The sequence below is a fragment of the Acanthopagrus latus genome, chromosome 19 (genome assembly GCF_904848185.1).
Source record: "Acanthopagrus latus isolate v.2019 chromosome 19, fAcaLat1.1, whole genome shotgun sequence".
NCBI lineage: Eukaryota > Metazoa > Chordata > Actinopteri > Spariformes > Sparidae > Acanthopagrus > Acanthopagrus latus.
Genome location: NC_051057.1, coordinates 743,047 through 760,794, shown reverse-complemented (window position 1 = coordinate 760,794; position 17,748 = coordinate 743,047). Strand labels below are relative to the sequence as shown.

The 17,748-nt window shown below is 40.2% G+C and overlaps 1 protein-coding gene across 1 annotated transcript in view; it reads right to left on the bottom strand.

Moving 5' to 3' along the window:
• Positions 1-17,748, bottom strand: part of plppr5b (phospholipid phosphatase related 5b) — a 213,505-nt gene that overhangs the window by 191,408 nt on the left and 4,349 nt on the right. The window contains exons 2-3 of the mRNA XM_037079453.1: positions 14,889-14,980; positions 13,398-13,488 (exon numbers count right to left, since the gene is read on the bottom strand). Of these exons, the coding sequence (XP_036935348.1) occupies positions 13,398-13,460 (63 nt within the window). The 5' untranslated portion in view covers positions 13,461-13,488; positions 14,889-14,980. The remainder of the gene's footprint in view (positions 1-13,397; positions 13,489-14,888; positions 14,981-17,748) is intronic.

Below are 17,748 nucleotides of genomic sequence, written 5' to 3'. Positions count from 1 at the left end.
ATATATATATATATATATATATATATATATATATATATATATATATATATATATATATATATATATATATATATATATATATATATTTTTTTTTTTTTTTTTTTTTTTTTTTTTTTTTTTTTTTTTTTTTTTATTTATTTATTTATTTATTTATGTGACATCTAATAGACAAGTATATTTGGATCATGCAGGGGGGCCCCAAAACATGACTGAAAAACACTGATATAAGCTTGATAAATCATGGAAGTAACTGTCAGATTAATTGATCATGGCACAGATTGTTAGTTGCAGCCCTTCATCTTGCCTGTATAGTGAATGAGACAACAACAATCTGTTGATTGTCCTCTATTCTATTCCTAGAAAGGAAGTAGCAGCAGGCCAGCACATGCTCGGTCCTCTCTCTTTTAATCATAGCATTAGCTCTCTAATACAACCTAATTGATTTCTCATCCCTCTCAGGAAAAAAACAAAGTCATTTGTTAATACCAAATCAATTTGTAGACGTTTACATTCAGATCCAACAAGCCCCACAGTAAATAATAGAGAGGAGGGGGAGGGGCAGGAAACACAGTAGAGGGTGTTTGTGGCACATCCATCCACACATATTATATGCTGACCATATTTTGTATTTCAGGAAGTATTTAGTTTGAATAAGCTTGAGGTACCAAACAGAAATCACTAACAGACACCGCGGTGGTTTGATAAAGATAAATTGCTTTGTGTCAGGTAAGGTTTTAACACAGATAATCAGAGGACAAGAGGCAGCATTGAGGGGAATGAAAAGCGAGCTTTGAAGTAAAGCTGAACAACAACAAAAACAACAACAACAACAAAAGGGAGCTAGACCAAAAACTACACAAAAGGGACAAAGCAAAGTAGCAACCAAGATAGCTAAACAAAGTGCAAACCAAAAGTACAAAGTTCAAATAAAAAAACAAAGTTCAAAAACTGCAAAACACAAAATCCAACACATACCAAGAGACACAAAAGGAGGCAAGGCAGGAAACTTTGATGAGGGGCATCACATGGACAGGTGTATGAACAAGAACAAACGCAGACAGAGGAAAACAATGAACAAGGAGTGCAGGGAGACACAGGCTAAATACACAGACATTGATGACCAGATGAGGAACAGGTGAGGAGAGAGAGGAGGAAGGAGGTCAGGTGTAATGAGAGGGGGAGGAGCACAGAGAAGAAACATGGAGGGAAACAAAACTACAGACAGAGGGAGACAGAGGAAAAAAAACCTAAGACACTTAAAGGACCAGAGACACAAGAGGGGCATGGAAATTCAAAACATGAGATTCAAGACAAAAGGCAAAATCAAATGCAGGAGAATACAAGACACAAAACCACTTTGTCACTTCTACACAGTCAACTCAATGTCAGAACAACCACTAACACAAATGCTCTTTCACTCTGTATCTCTCCCATCCCTAGTGGAAGAAGACAGACACACAGAGACACATAAACAACAGAATGATACATTTGTACTGACATATCAGAGGAGCAGATATTCATAAAGCCACCACCCAATATACTGCATTTTTTTTCCATTAATATTTTGTAGCTGACAATCAGGGACCACAGAAATTAATGGGGGGTGGCTGTGGCTCAGGTGTAGAGCCAGAGTGTCTTGATATCAATTCCCCTCGTCAGCATGTTGATGTGTCTTTGGGCACGATACTGAACCCCAAACTGCTCCTGATATGCTGGTCAGCACCTTGTATGGCAGCCACCATAAGTGTATGAATGTATGAATTACTGTAAGTCGCTTTGGACAAATGCTCTAATGGAATTTAATGACATTCTGCTAATTAAAACTGTTTTGTTTTTTTGTTTTGGTTTTTTTTTACACTCCCACTTTTTACACTACAAGTGGCTGTCCAAATAGCTTAAATAAGTATACAGTATAGGGACAGGTAATTGACACATCATTCACTGCCTGTGATGTGCAAATAAATCCAATAGAACAACACAACAAAAAAACAGTGTAAACAGTACCACCTTAATGTAATTCAAACATGATGATTTTTTTTTCATCTGTTTTGTTTGTTGTTGCACATTTAAAGATAATAAAAAAAATCATAGTAAATAATTACAAACAATTATAGACTTTTGGTCTATGATTGTCACTTAACCTGAACCACCATTCCCCATGGTAACAAGATGCCTATCCTCTTTCTCAGAGCAATTGGTACAACTCATTATTCATGTTACAACTTCATTGACTGGATACTTGGAACACAATTATTATGGCTTAGCACACTTTGCAAACACTTGTGTGGAAAGTGTTGGAAGTGGCACCAGTGCATTTTGTTATTTTAAGTGCTCTATCGTAAGCAAATGGACTAGTTTCAGTTTTCTTGAAGAAGTTTCACCTCTCAGATTTCTGCAGTTCTAACTAACTGGAGGTGAGTTGCAGTCTTTTAACCTCTGCATGAGTGTCTTTACAGAGTCATTGAGCACATGTGTAAGGTCTGAGTTTCAGAGTCTTTAGGGCTTGTGACGAAGAGCACATCATCACCTGGCTTTGCACACACCGCACCACGGACTTTGGACTGAGTGTGACTACATATTTTAATAATTGCACAGACTCTTTAAGAGGAGCAACCACACTTTATTGGAGGTTTGTACAATACATTTTAACACATTGCTTTTTTGCAAATTTGTATGGATATATACGTATTTATTGAATAATTGTCGCCATATTGATTGTCCTGTGGTGGGTCTTGATTTTGCTGACAGGTGCTGTGTAGGCCACGCAGTTTCACCTAGAGCAGAGTGACATATGTTTAAATGCCTATTAAATGTGTTAAGTGCTTAAATAAGAAGCTAAGAATGTGTATTGTGTTGCTCAATAAGTGTGTGCATTGAGGAAGTCAAGTTTATTGTGTACTCACCAGTCTGTCTTCAGGGTGTGCAGGCAAAAGGCTTCCGCAGGAAACAGACACCACTTTTCTAATTCCGGGTGCAAGAAAGTGTAAAGTGGTGTGGGGGTGGTAGAGATGTGTGTATTGTATTTTAGTAAATGTAATATGATTTGGATGTGTGTATTTTCTTTGTTAGTGAATGTACATGGGGGTGTGTATATAGGTTATAAAAATGGTGGGTTAAACATGTTGGTAGGCAGTGGATCCCCCTGGATGGAATCTTCCAAGGTCATTAGCTGTGACACCCTATTAATAGGCATCATTTTAACAACCTGGGTGTCATTGTACTGATATCTCTATGCTGTTTGCTGAGATAGATTAATTAAGAACCACCTCTGTGACCCACCTCAAACCTGCCTGTGGATCATTCTTTGCTGTACCATCCAGCCGTAACTGTAGTCATTCTCACAGGGCTCCATGTGTGTCACTGAACCAAATGACCTTCATGTAGTTTTTTAGGGCTAGGTCAGCCCAGATGCATTGTAGGTGGATGATAAGTAATGTTATACGCCACCTCCTCTGTTCAAAGACCAGTGTTGATGGAGTATTTACTCCTCTTTTAAACCATCCATCTTCTCTCGGCCAAGAAGTTTACATTGTTGTCATTACTCTACTTATGCCTGGGTGTTTTATTTGTTGAGGCTTCTTTCTTCTTCAATGAATACTGCACAGTCCAGGAAGAGCAGTCTATCCTCAGATATGTTCCTGCTTGAACCTGATGTTATTGTCCACATCATTTGTATGTTCTGTGAAAGCTTGCCATTTCCCTTGTTCATATTTTGACCCAGGTGTCATCCACATATGTGAACCAGTGGCTAAGAGCAGCTCCTGTGAAGGTAATCAAGGCTCTGCTCTCACCTTCTTTCATGTAAAGGCTGGCCACAGCCCTTCAACTGGTATGGGCAGATTAATTTCAAAATTGATGCACCCTCAACATTTGAGGAACTAACATCTCTGCTACCAAGTAAAGTCCTGGGAATTGTCTTCAAGTTTGTTGAGAAAGCCCAACCATCAAAACACATGAAAGGAAAGGAACGGCAGAAATGGAAATTACAAACATTAAAGGCAGACAAATCACTGGTTATTTATGATGTCACATCACTTTTTACATGCATTCCCAGAGGCAGTAAATATGGTGAAGAAACACTTGTTACAGGACAGTACTCTGTCCAGCACAACATTTGTGCCTTACTTGACCTGTGTCAGACGACAATCTGCTTCCACTACAGTGAAGGCTTCTACAGATAGAAGCATGATTGTACCATGGGCTCACCAATGTCCCCAATAGTGGTCAACCTCTACATGGAAGAAGTTTAGAGCAGAGCCTTGATAACTTTCACAGGAACTGCTTCTAGCGACTGATTCACATATGTTGACAACACCTGGGTCAAAATCAGAGCAAGGAAAGTGGACGCCTTCACAGATCCTATGAATGCTGTGGACAACAACATCAAGTTAATGCTTGCAAGATATCCAATGAGACAGGCTACCCTTCTTTGACTTTGCATTTTATAGTGAAGAAGACAGAAGCCTCAACATTGAGGTGTACAGAAATCCTACACGCACAGATCAGTACTTACTGATTGACTCTCATCACCCACTGGTGCACAAGCTGGGGGTCATCAGAACTCTAACCCATCGGGCTGAGACCATGCCAACAAAGCAAGAGGGGAAGGAGAAGGAAGAGAAGCACATCAGGGGAGCACTCAAAACCTGTCGCTAACCAAACTGGACCTTTTTCAAAACCTCTAAGAACCATAGCAAACAGAAAGGAGGAGACAGAAAAGCACAACATTGTCATTCCCTATACCACAGGAATAAATGAGAAACTCACTAAACATCATATCCCTGTTTGCTTCAAACCTACACACATGCTCAGGCAGAAACTTGTTTAGCCTAAGGACGAAACACAGGCATAAGCAGAGTAATGTAGTTTAAGCTGTTAAATGCAGCCAGGACTGCACAGATTTGTGCATTAGGTAGACAAAACAACCTCTTCATAAATGAATGAGGACAACAATGTAAACGTATTGGCCAGAGAAGACAGATGGTTTGAAAGAATCCATCTATGTCAAACTGTAATGACCATCTTAGAACAGAAGAGGGGGGCCTGTGACATTACATAGCACCTACAATGCAAGGGTGGTGACCCAACGTGATCTAATGTAAACTGGATCTTATTATGTATCTTTATTAATAATTATTCCTGATAATCATTAATTATCATTTGTAGCCAAATTTAACCCAAAACTGCCCTTTAATGTTGCATAAGGACTACATAATGGTACCTCGTGTGATGCAATGTACAACAGTGTGTTGGTGGGTTTAAAGTGAACTGGGATATGATGTTTATTGAAGATCCTAAAGATGTTCTTGCGACCAAAGTCTGGTTGGGTAGCCACAGGTTTGTAGTGCTCCCCTGATGTGCTTCTGTTCCTTCTCCTTCCCCTCTGACCTAGAGGGCACAGTCTCAGCTGAATGGTTTAAGGTTCTGATGATCCCCAGCTTGTGCTCCAGTGGGTGATGAGAGTCGAGCAGTAAATACTGATCTGTGTGTGTAGCAGTGGCGTATTCAGGACACATTTACACTCACTTTTTGTTTACACTCACACATTCATACATATGTACATATGTACATGCAGTGTGTGTGTGTGTGTGTGTGTTTTTGTGTGTGTATTTATGTATTATGCACATTTTATTATGTTCTTCTGTCTTTTACATCTGTTATAACTATTGTTCTTGCATAGTGAAGAGCTGACTGCTCTTTGTCACTACTGCTGTACCAAGAATGCTGACTGGACCAGGCCTTTCAGTGCTACTGGTAGAAACTGTTGCTGGCTCTGACGTTTTTCTTTTTTTGAAGAAGAAGAAGCTCTTTATATTTCTGCTACCCTTCAAAGCCATTCTCTTAATAACCCTGGGGGAAATGTAATTCTTAATACTTGGTTTGGTAACAAGTTTTAGCTATGGTTTGTTTTGCTTGTAATAGGCAGTATACGGTCATTTTCATATCATCTCTGCTTGGTTGACATTTTTCAGGAAAAATTCAGAGGAAACATTTAACATAGACATCTGGGATATCAAATTTATTCAGGAAACTTGGTGTTATATATGTTCTCACTAACCACTTAAATTTAAAATGTGTGGTTTTGGATTGTGTTTGGGCGGCCCACTGGTAGCGAAGCATTTATTTATTTATTTTTTTTTTGTGACAAGGGCCTGACACAGGCCAGCAACTGACTGATGGCAGAGCCATATATGTAAAAGATTCATGACGTAGTAGAGTTCCATACTGCCTTGCATTAAATCAGAATTTAAAGTTACTTGGTGGGCAATTGCCTGCTTTAGGAGCCATTAAAGTCATTTAAAACCACCAATTATGGCTTCATGCTCCATATTAATCACTGGCTCAAATGCTGCAGCACTTGACAAGCCTACAACATGAAAACAGTGCAAGTTAACTATTGGATATTTCGTAATAATAATAATCAGTGACACATATTTACATTTGAAACAATGTGGCATTGTTTATATTTGCTTCTGCTTGCTGCTATATTGATGCAGGGGTGATGGTGGACCTAACATGAGCGTTTAGTACATCTTGTCTGTAAGTAATGCAAGGAGCTTCTATAAAAGCTCTATGGCTTGTGTTCATGTCAGGAACCTGAGACAGTGCAACATGCTTTGAGGACAAGATCTACTCAGAGAATTGCAAGAAATATTTTTATTTTTTGGAAATTCTTAAAAGACACTGGTCTATATAGCAGGATATAGTGCGCTAAGGTGCTAGTCCCATAACATCCATGCTAGCTGCCTCATTGACCCGTGACTAAGCCAATGTCGCATTGCACACCTGGTCAACAGGTGAACCAGCGGGTTCAACGTCTCCACCTTTGTTCGTCTGACTTCAGAAGATTTTTGGCTTTTTCTTTGTGACATCTCGTTATGTTCAATCACAAGTAGCCTAGTTAGCAGGGATGGGGGACTCGAGTCACATGACTTAACTCGGGTCAGACTTGAGTCGCAAATTTGAGGACTTGAGACTTACTTGACTAACACTGATGAAAGACCCGACTTGACTTTGACTTGGCATTCATAACTTCAGACTTGACTTAGACTTGACATAGATGACTCGAAAGTCTTGACTTTTCTTTCTCTCTTTTTTTGCACATATTGAGCCCTCAGCCACTGTATGACGTGGTTCGTGCAAGCCTGGGTGAAAGCGTGTGTGTGTTTCAGATATAGTGTCTTCAGTGCACACAAAGCCATTATTTTAAATGTAGAGTACGTGCACATTATGCGTACTCACAACCCAACACGACACCGTACTGGCACACATTCAGTGTGACATGCTTGTTTTTTCGTGCACGTCCACGACGGACCTGCTTCTCTCTCAGGTGTTGTGTCTCTGTCTCTCCTGCTGTTGCTCACGGAGCTCGGCCCCGTTTCAAAGGAGAAGGGGCTGCATGTGTAAAGACGTTGCCTCTGAGATGTAGAATGTGTTTTACAGAAGAGAAACACATATTTCAGGACAGAACAGACATGTCCTGTGATTTTCAGCCTCCTTTTATAGGTGACGGCAATGCCTGACAGTAATATTCTCAACTGTCAGAATGTGCAGTATGGTACAGTTCCAGGGTTGATATTGGTCAAATCTTATTCTTGTGTTCATGGGTTTGAAAAGAATATATAAAATTGATGAACTATGCAATTACATCATATTACTGACTAACGACCCTCTTCTGTTTACTGCGTCTACAGATATGAAGAATACATTCATACAAACTTCTTGTGACTTGACTTGACTTGCTTGATTTTGATCACAGTAACTTGGGACTTGCTTGAGACTTGAAGATTAAGACTTGAGACTTGCTTATGACTTGTATGTGACTTCTAGTTAGTGCTATTAGCATGCTAGTTAACGTGTAGTGACAGTAGCAGTGGTTTGTGCAGCGTTAGGTGATGAAAAGACACCTGACCTCAGACCCATCATTCCACACGTGTTCACAAATTATATATAAATATTCCAGTACAAATATGAGTTAAGAGGCAGAGGAGATTTATTATACGTATTCTCAGTGCTTACCCAGGATAAAGGTGTTCCTAGTACAAACCAGCAGGAGGCAGTAGAAAGTTGGACTGCTCAGTAATACCACTGACAGTTATGATGTCTCAGATCTCCTCTTACATAGGGGAGATATAGCAGAGATAAGCTAAGCATAGCCCTTCTATTGTTTCAGACACCTTACAAAACATGATTTCCATTCTTGCAAAAACATGAGTAGGAGAACTGAGAGGAATCAACTAGATTAAGAAATTTTGGGAGAACATTCATTTCTCCAGCTGAACAGAGACATAACCATCAAGCCAAGACCTATAGCCCCTAGCGTGCTCAAGCGAGAACCTCACTGGGCCTGTGAGTTTCATCATCAGAGACGAGACGCAACACTCTAGCTGTTGGACAGAGGACGTGCACCTGCAGCCAGGCTGAGTAAGGATCAGAGGAGACCAAGTCCGTAGACTTCATCTATCTATCTATAAACAAAGTAGGCTAATTTGTACAGTTGGATTTTGGAATAATGTCCTCCGGATTATCCCAACAGTTGAACAATGGAGGTGGTGCCCCATCTACAAGTGTGTTATTAATTGCCAGTGATTAAATTACCTTTATTATCAAGTAGTGTATCTCCTACATTATTATATAATATTTTAATCCAAGTGGAGAAGTAATTGCCAAAACCAAAACGAGAAAGCACTTTGTGTAGATAGCAATATTCAACCAGATCGAAAGCTTTTTCTACATTTTTAGGACACAGACACAATGTGTCAGCTCTGGGTTTGAAGGGGAAGACTATGGAAAGGGGATGTGGACCCAAATGCAGTTACACATGGGAGGCAAGGATAAAGGGGAATGAAAGGTGAGCTTTATTAAATTACATCTGAATGCAAAAAAAACAAGGGAGCCAAGTACAAAAAAAATAATCCAGGACAAAAAGCCAAAGTAGCAAATCAAACCAGCAAGACAAAGTAGCAACAAAAGAGAACAGCAAGACAAAGTAGCAACAACTCGCTGAGAAATCTCCAATTGCCTCTTTTATTTCTTGGCTGGATGATATGACTTCTTGTATTTGAGAAGAAAAGTCCACTCTCAATGAACATATGGCTTTTTAAATGTTAGCCTCATCATCCTCCCGGCAACTAGCATTAGCATCCTCCTCCCCCTCCGCGTCCAGCGAGGTCACGTGTGTGTGCATCTGCTGTGTTGCCAACTTCTCCTGTTTTCATTTTTTATTATTTTTTTTGTTTGTTTTTCTGGCATTTTTTGATAAAGTTAAGACAATATTGGGGCAAGTGAGGGCAGTTTGGTGACTCATTGTTAAAATGGAAGAGCGAATATGGGCCCAGGAGGTCAGAGCTCTGAATCCTGTATTGACCATGTGACCATGTACACTTAAGTTACAACAAATTCATGTGTCTTAGCAAAATGACAAAATTCAACTTCCAAAAATGCACTCAAATTTTTGCAATAAATCTGAAATGGCCGACTTCCTTCTGGGTTTATGTGTGCACTCCAAGACACTTATTTTCATTCCATCTACCTATTTCTATTTCTATTGCCCAATTTCTTTAATCAATTTCACACAGCTGTCGGAGTTCTAACAGCTCTGTATTCAATATGTATTGCCTATTATCGCACTCTACAGAGCTCTATTCAGAGCTCAATTCAGAGCAGTCTGCCTTAGCAGAAACATGCGCTAATGTTTATGGTGGATATATATATGTATCGCAGAGATTTTTACCATACAGTTTTGACTCAGAATCGGACCCAGAAGGAGAGGCTCCTGAAGAAGTACAGACAGGCTGCGGCAGGACGTTTCAGAATGGTTAGTGTGTCTGTATAGTGTTAGTTTGTTTGTATGTGTAGTTACATTTACCACCATGAAGCTAATGGCTAACAGCTAGCGTAAGCTGTGTTTGTCTCCAACTCAGTCTCCAAACTCTTGGACACTGTTAGCATCGTCTCTGTCTCCAGTCTGCACATGTTTCCAGACTTTTTTCCTGTGACAGCCAAGCTCCATCGTAATATCATTAACATTAAACTTGCTTCAAACTCCATTGCATGGCGGACCGAAGCAGAGCTAACTAGTTAGCCGATTTCCAGCTGACTTCACCATATTCGTAGGCAACTATGAATACTATTAAACCGCGGCAACACTTTTCGGTGGCTCAGGTGCAGTTGCTGGGTCCGGTATGGTTGGGATTGATCCTTTTATGAGGGTCAGTGTCGAGGCAAAGCCAGCTTTGTACTGACCCTCGTTACTGAAGCAGTCCAATGTGAAGTGGTTAGCACACACACACAAGCTAACACAAACCGCAGCCGGCACATTGTCTTAAAATATGAAATGCAACCACTGTCTCTTCTGTTGTTCTCTAGCTGGGACAGAATATAGGCACTTATGTTGATTTTTACAACCAACAACAGAGCTATTTGCGTGTCTAGCTTTGAGTAAAGACATTGTGAAACACTGCTTTCTCACTGCTGGACACACCGAACTTCACCTCAGGGATGAATGCCCCCTCTCGGATATCTCCTATCACCACGTGGAGGAGGCCTGTCTATGTAAATGATGTCTATGTAAACGAGTAACATGGCGCTCCCACAGGCTGTTCAGATTCAGCTCCTTTCGTTACGTAACGAAAGGAGCTGAATCTGAACAGCCTGTGGGAGCGCCATGTTACTCGTGGGTGGGCTGCAGAGACCATGCAGGAATCGCTTGTTTTCCTCATTCTGGGAGTTGGCAGGCTCAGGGAGGACCAGCTTATATATGTAGAGACCAGAAGCGTCATTAGGTTCTTCAGTCTGTACTGACCAAATCTGAGATGAAACTGGTTAATCTACTTGGAGTTATTTGGAGCTGAATGTATGTAGATTTGGAACGCAATTCTTACCAAGCACATAACATTTTGGGCAGATTGGATAAAGTATGTGTCAGTTACCTCGAAATCTGTTTCGGTGCCACACCCACGCTGCTCAACAAAAAACTCTGGTCTGCTCAAACCATATCAGAACCACATCAAAATATGAAACATGACATTTCCTGTTGCCAGGTGGTACTATGACTATAACTGAATATTGCATATGGATGCGTTCAAGGCAGGGGCTGTTATCAAACTCCGGGGCAGAGTTGAACACACACAGTGAAGTAAGACTTCCTGTTTTGTGGTGTAACATGCAAATTTGACAACTTGCCACATGCTTTGATAACTTTTGCTAATTAATTCAGTAATTAAGATTTCCCTGACAACATCAAAATCGACTGGGTTAAGGCTCCAGTTCATAAAAATATCACCAAAAGTGAGCAATAAACTAAAAATGTCCAACTTCCTGTTGGGTTTAGATAAGAGCGCCAAGAGGTTTTTGTTTTTGTTTTTTTGGTTTTTTTTTTGTAAACATTAGGTGTGATACAAATGAACCAAATTTAGGCCATCTAGCCACGGGGGCTGCTCTTAAGTGGGAGCTAGCAAGCCATTCCATCCCACCCATTACCACATAAAACACTTACATTTTACCATGATTGACACACATGTGCACTGTGTCATGAGTTTTAAAGCCCATTTAGCCCCTCAAATTAACTTTAAAGAAAGAAAGAAAGAAAGAAAGACAGAGATCACATTTTCAACGTCTATCTTCAGATATTTTAAGATGATATGTGTAAATTATTGATTTGATATTAAAGAAAGTTTAGTAAGAGGATATGACGCCTGAAAAAGACCTACTAAAGCTGGCGATAATTCTATAGCGAAGACGTCTGTTGTTAGAAGTTGGTACTGCAGAAACACAGAGTGGACCTTTTTCCAACACAAATTATCAGAAACAAAAATGCTTCATTTTGGCTGGTCATCAAGTTACTCACATTAATACATATTAATTAGTGACAGATTATATGACCTGCTGCTGGTGACATTTGCTATTCTAACCCGTGAAAGTTGAAAATCTTTTAGGTATTTCATGGTGCATCTCCTTGAAATTTCTGAGTGTTTTATGTTGTTGGCACTTGCCTAAAACTTGCCAAGTGCTGGATAAGTAAGACGGACTGATTTATGATGACATATTAATACTGGTAAATGGACTTCTACAGAGATTTCCATTCTACTGAACACTAAATGTGCTTTACAACAATTGTCACATTCACCCATACATGTACACATTCACACACTGAAGGCAGGGTCTGCCATGCAAAGTGCCAGAAATTCACGGTTCGGTATCTTGCTCATGTGTGCTTCAGTATGCTGCTAGGGAAACCCATGACTCAAATGGACGACCATTCCGATTGCTGGAAGACCCACTCTACCTCCTGAGCTACAGTCACCGTCTAATAATGATATATCCATATTGACAATACTCAAGCATAGTATACACTGTAAAATTTTAGCCCATTTTTACCAGATTTCTGAGCTGCATTACTCATTTTAATTAGGGCAAATATTGGCTTTGTCAGGTGCCATTTATTCTGCAGTGTACATGGGGGTGCAAGGACCGATCATCTGCTCTAAAGCGACCATCGGACAGTCAGATGAATTTCTGGCATGTCAGAAATTTTGCTTAGCCAACACAGCCTCTCGCACAGTTGAAGCAGAGCCACTAGTCCAGTGGTGTCAAACTGATCCAGTAAAGGGCTGTGGCTGCAGGTTTTCATTCCAACCAAGCAAGAACACACCTGATTTGGATCAGCCAACCAATCAGCCAACCAAGCAAGAACACACCTGATTTGGATCAGTGGAAAAGAGAGCATCTGAAAACACCATGGCAACACATACATAGATAGCTTACCATCAATTCTCTATGCAAAATGGACAAGTACAAAAATATTATACAGTATTTGTTCTGTTTCCAAATGATGAATATATGTCAAATGGGATTAGGAAAAGATCACATTCTTTATGATTATGTTAAACTCAGTGCCCAGTATTTGGGGAATCAGTGTTGTAAATATGGTAAAGAAATGGAAGATGAATGTGGCTTAATAATTGGTTCATAACATTGCTGAGATGTGTGATGCAATTCTCTTGCCACTAGATGGTGACTGAATACTACTTTCATAAAATGCACATAAAGGATTTGAAGAAGCACTACAGCTGAAGCCATATTCCCAAACCATCCTAGAGGGTAAATGAAGCTCCTAATTGGCTGAGTTAGACAAGACTGTCCTAACTTTGGGATTGTTTTGTCATTCACAAAGCATTTTAGCTCTTAAAGTAATGACTGTGGTTGAGAGTTTATGATGTGTACATCAAATAACTATCTGCAATAAATACATTAATAACACTGATTTTGTTTCTATCACAGGAGAACCTCCTTAAATGGATCTATAGTGAAACTTGCTTTTCAGGGCAGAAAATTGAGGGACACATTTTAAGGAAGTAGGGAACCATCTTATACTGTCTTTATGGAATGTATCTTACCTCTCCTGCCAGTGAAGTGAACATTTTCCTCCACTCTTTTCTTCCCAGATGTTTTGTAGGCATGTTAGATTGCTCTTCTCACCAGCAGTATCTGTAGAGAACAATTAACAGACAACTTAGAACAGACAAAAATTGGACAAATGTAACAGACAGCAATTAATGCGAAATAAATGAGGGATAACAACAAGACTGTGGACTGAATTCAGACCCTGGACATCATGATGTCTCTTAGTCCACTGAAAAAATCAACTTTAGCTTATTAAGTTTATACTCAGTTGACTTAATTATTTTTAGATTTCAGTCAAACTTTGGTTAGGTTTAGGCAACAAAACCGTTCAGGTTGCATACAACCACAGGCCACATTAACTGAATATTTTCCTTCATGGACAGGTTTACTTTTAACAATCACAGAAAAATCTGTGAGTTTTTGGTAATTATAAGAGGTAAAGACTCTGAGGGTAATTCCACTCTGGGAGAAAGTAGGATTAGCCACGGACACCTGAGGGCAAATAGCATCTGCTTTTGGTTTAATGAAATGCAAAACCCTTTCATGCCTCTTTATGATCTTCAGTTAATCTGCAACAATCAGAGGGACCTGTGGACACCCAGAAGGAGTTCAAAATGACATTCAAAGTCCTACAATCCATGCTGAGAATCCACATACACAGTGTATTTACCAACCAGCACGGCATGCACATCCAGCATGAACTCTACTGACCTTTAACAACCTAAGCAGGATTCTGCCAGCCTTCATTAAAGAGCACCCCAGCAAATCACAGAGAGCCAGCCTCTATCAAGACAACTGACGAGGTTTGTTATTCTAATCAAACACTGTTGCATTTTTAACATCTATCAAACCCCATGTGGGCCGCTGCTGGTGACAAACAGTAATGCTACAACACCATTTGGTTCACGTGTGCGCTACATCAGGTCGACATTACTGCTCCCAGGTTAGGGAAGTCAGTGAACGAGACTAAATTTGAAGTAAATAAAGCTGATACACATTATTTCCTCTGTGAACATGTGTGATTAAGTCATGTCATGTATATTTTCATCAGCAATGGTGGCTTTTAAATAGTGTCTTAACCAACAGCACGGCAAGTTTGACTGCAGGATCATTTGTTTATTCTCCTTATGAGCACAGCAGCCAGCAACAGTATACAAACACAGTGTGTCTGTGTTTAAATTCAGGTAATGGTTATCACTTTTAATTAGAAACCCAAACATTTGTTTGAATGTGGCGTGTCTATAAATGTATTATGCCGCATGTTGAAGTTTGCCTTGGCATCCAGCAGAGGGGGCTCTAAAACTTCAGCATCAGTAAACCAAGCTTAAGTTAATGATATGTTGTTGTGCTACAAAAATGGAGAACAATAGCAGGCAGAGCCATCCTGAGCGGACAGTAACAACACCAAAACTCTGAAAGGAAATCTGTAGAGGTCTTTAAGGTTTTACACTGTAGCAGGCAAATTCACAAATCTGCGGACTCACCTGTTGGCTTACCACCTAACTGAGGCAGAGCAGCACCAGGTGTACCACCTTGTTTGATTTGCAGATCCCAGAAGTCTGAAGATGCCTAGTGCCTGAAATTACATATTGTTCATTTAAGATATTATATTAATCGTATTATAAGCAATCAAATTCAGAAAGAAATTGCATCATTATTAGGGATGATTATAATTCATAATTACAATATATCCAGTAATTCTCCTGGATACCATAGGAGGCATTATGCCAATTTGTCGGTTCACTATCTACCACTAATACAAGGAAGAATAAAAGTAGAATGGTTGATGGTAGAATTGCCTGGCCGGCGGCACAGGAGAAGGACACCAAGCTGTGTGCTCTGCTCTGATTGGTCGTTACCTCATCAGTAACTTACAGTAAAAGAAACTGTTCACGCATAAGCTTACATAACGTGCAATAGCAACAACAGCACAATGAGGATATAAATATTCAATATAGTTGACAATACTTTCGCGCAGTGAGGATGCTGATGTTAAAAAGAGGGCATGAGAGTATATAACACAGACAGTATGCAGTACATTCATACACTTCACTGAAAAATGACATTAGTCTTTATCATCAAGATTTTTCTATCTTGTTGACACTTTTGTCCATATTTACACTCGCTCTCTCTCACTTGTCTACATCTGTCTGTTTGTTGCACCCCAAATCAAGTATTTTTCACCTGACTGTCAAGTTTATAAAGCCTTGATTAGGAAGCTAGTTTAATTATCAAACATCCACCATCACATGACTTAATCACGTAACTTAGTGTGTAGTTGGATTCTCTCAACACAGAGTGGCCTTCCTAAATCCTTTTCAATTTTCCTTTCTCCTCTCCTTGACCTCATGATATTTTCCATCAGGGTTAAGGAAAAACTGATTAGGAGTGTCCTGTAGTGGTCTTATACTCTCATTCATGGGCTGTCAATGTGTCCCTCTTGGGGGTGGCAGAGTCTCATGGACATCTATTGCTTAAGTTCTGTATTACTGGTCCAGTCTTGGGCCTTATATCAAACTGGCTTGAAAATATTAATCATAACAATAATCAGAATAATACTAGATAACAACAGACTGTTGACCCACTAGAAGAGAGAACAACCTAGGCACGTGCCTAGATCAGGCCTAGCTTGTTATGTATTCAACAGCTGCCCAATTCTTATATACCGATCAGATATAACATTATGACCACTGACAGGAAATGTGAATAACACTGATTATCTCTTCGTCATGGAACCTCTTTGAGGATGGGATGCATTAGTCAGCAAGTGAAAATGTTGTCCTCAAAGTTGATGTGTTAGAAGCATGAAAAATGGGCAAGCATAAGGATTTGAGCGAAAACTGTGATGGCTAGACTACTGGGTCAGAGCATCTCCAAAACTGCAGCTCTGGTGGGGTGTTCCCTGATAGAAAGGTGTCAGAGTGCATCGCAGTGTTTTGTGTATGTGGCTGCATAGCCACAGACCAGTCAGCCCATGCTGACCCCTGTCCACAGCCAAAAGCACCAACAATGGGCATGTGAGCATCAGAACTGGTTTACGGAGCAATGGAAGATGGTGGCCTGGTCTGACGAATCACGTTTTCTTTTATATCACATGGATGGCCGGGTGCATGTGTGTCGCTTATCTAGGGAAAACATAGCACCAGAATGCACTATGGGAAGAGGGCAACCTGGTGGAGGCAGTGTGATGCTTTGGGCAATGTTCTGCTGGGAAAACTTGGGTCCTGCCATCTCCATGTGGATGTTACATTGACACGTACCACCTACCTAAGCACTGTCGCATACCATGTACACCCTTTCATGGGAACGGTATTCCATGATGGCCTCTTTCAGCAGGATAATGCAGCATGTCACAAAGCAAAAATGGTTCAGGAATGGTTTGAGGAACACAACAACAAGATTGAGGTGTTGACTTAGCCTCTAATTTCCCCAGATCTCAATCCAGTTGAGCATCTGTGGAATGTGCTGGACAAACAAGTCCGATCCATGTAGGTCCCACCTCACAACTTACAGGACTTAAAGGCTCTGCAGCTAACATTTTGGTGCCAGATACCATGTCACACCTTCAGGGTCTAGTGGATTCCTTGCCTTAGCAGGTCAGGAATGTTTTGGCAGCAAGAAAGGGACCAACAATAATAATAATAGGCAGGTGTTCATAATTAAGGCTGTAATCTCCTAGTCGACTGGTCGATTTATTGGTCGTTATGTTCTGGCTGAAAATTCTGATTCTGGTCAATTTTTGGCGTGTTAATTACATGCTGCTATGGCAGTGTGTAAACACACAGTGGGTCCTCTCCATCCCAGTGCTATGTGTCCTGCATATGGCATGTTTGACTTCATCAGGATGAAGGTACCAAAAAGTACCAGTACCACCCCTGTTTCATAAGTAACAGTGTGTCTTCAGAACACCCCCCTTGTTTTCACTTTTTTGGATTAGCCCAACCCACTACAGACAAACAGATTGAAGAACGTACTAGAAGGCTTAGGTCTGGCGGTTTGTTAAATATTTATTTATTCTTAAAAGTTCCATTTACAGTCATTCCTATTCTACTATGTCAAAGACATCAGCAGTGTGGCAGCATTTTGTAAAAACAGAAAATAGAAAAAAAGTTGAATGCAAAGTTTGCAAAAAACAGTTTGTATATCACAGCTCGACTACAAACATGGCATATCACCTAAAACCGGTAAGCTGACTTGTCTGTGTTAGGTTGCTCCGTCAGTTTTAAGTATATGAACATATCAGAATTGGCATATTTCAATGTTTTAGTCAAGTAATCGTTTTATAACTGCAGGCGCACCCGCTCCTGTGTTCAGTCTCGCTCGGTGCAAGGACATGCACAGAGA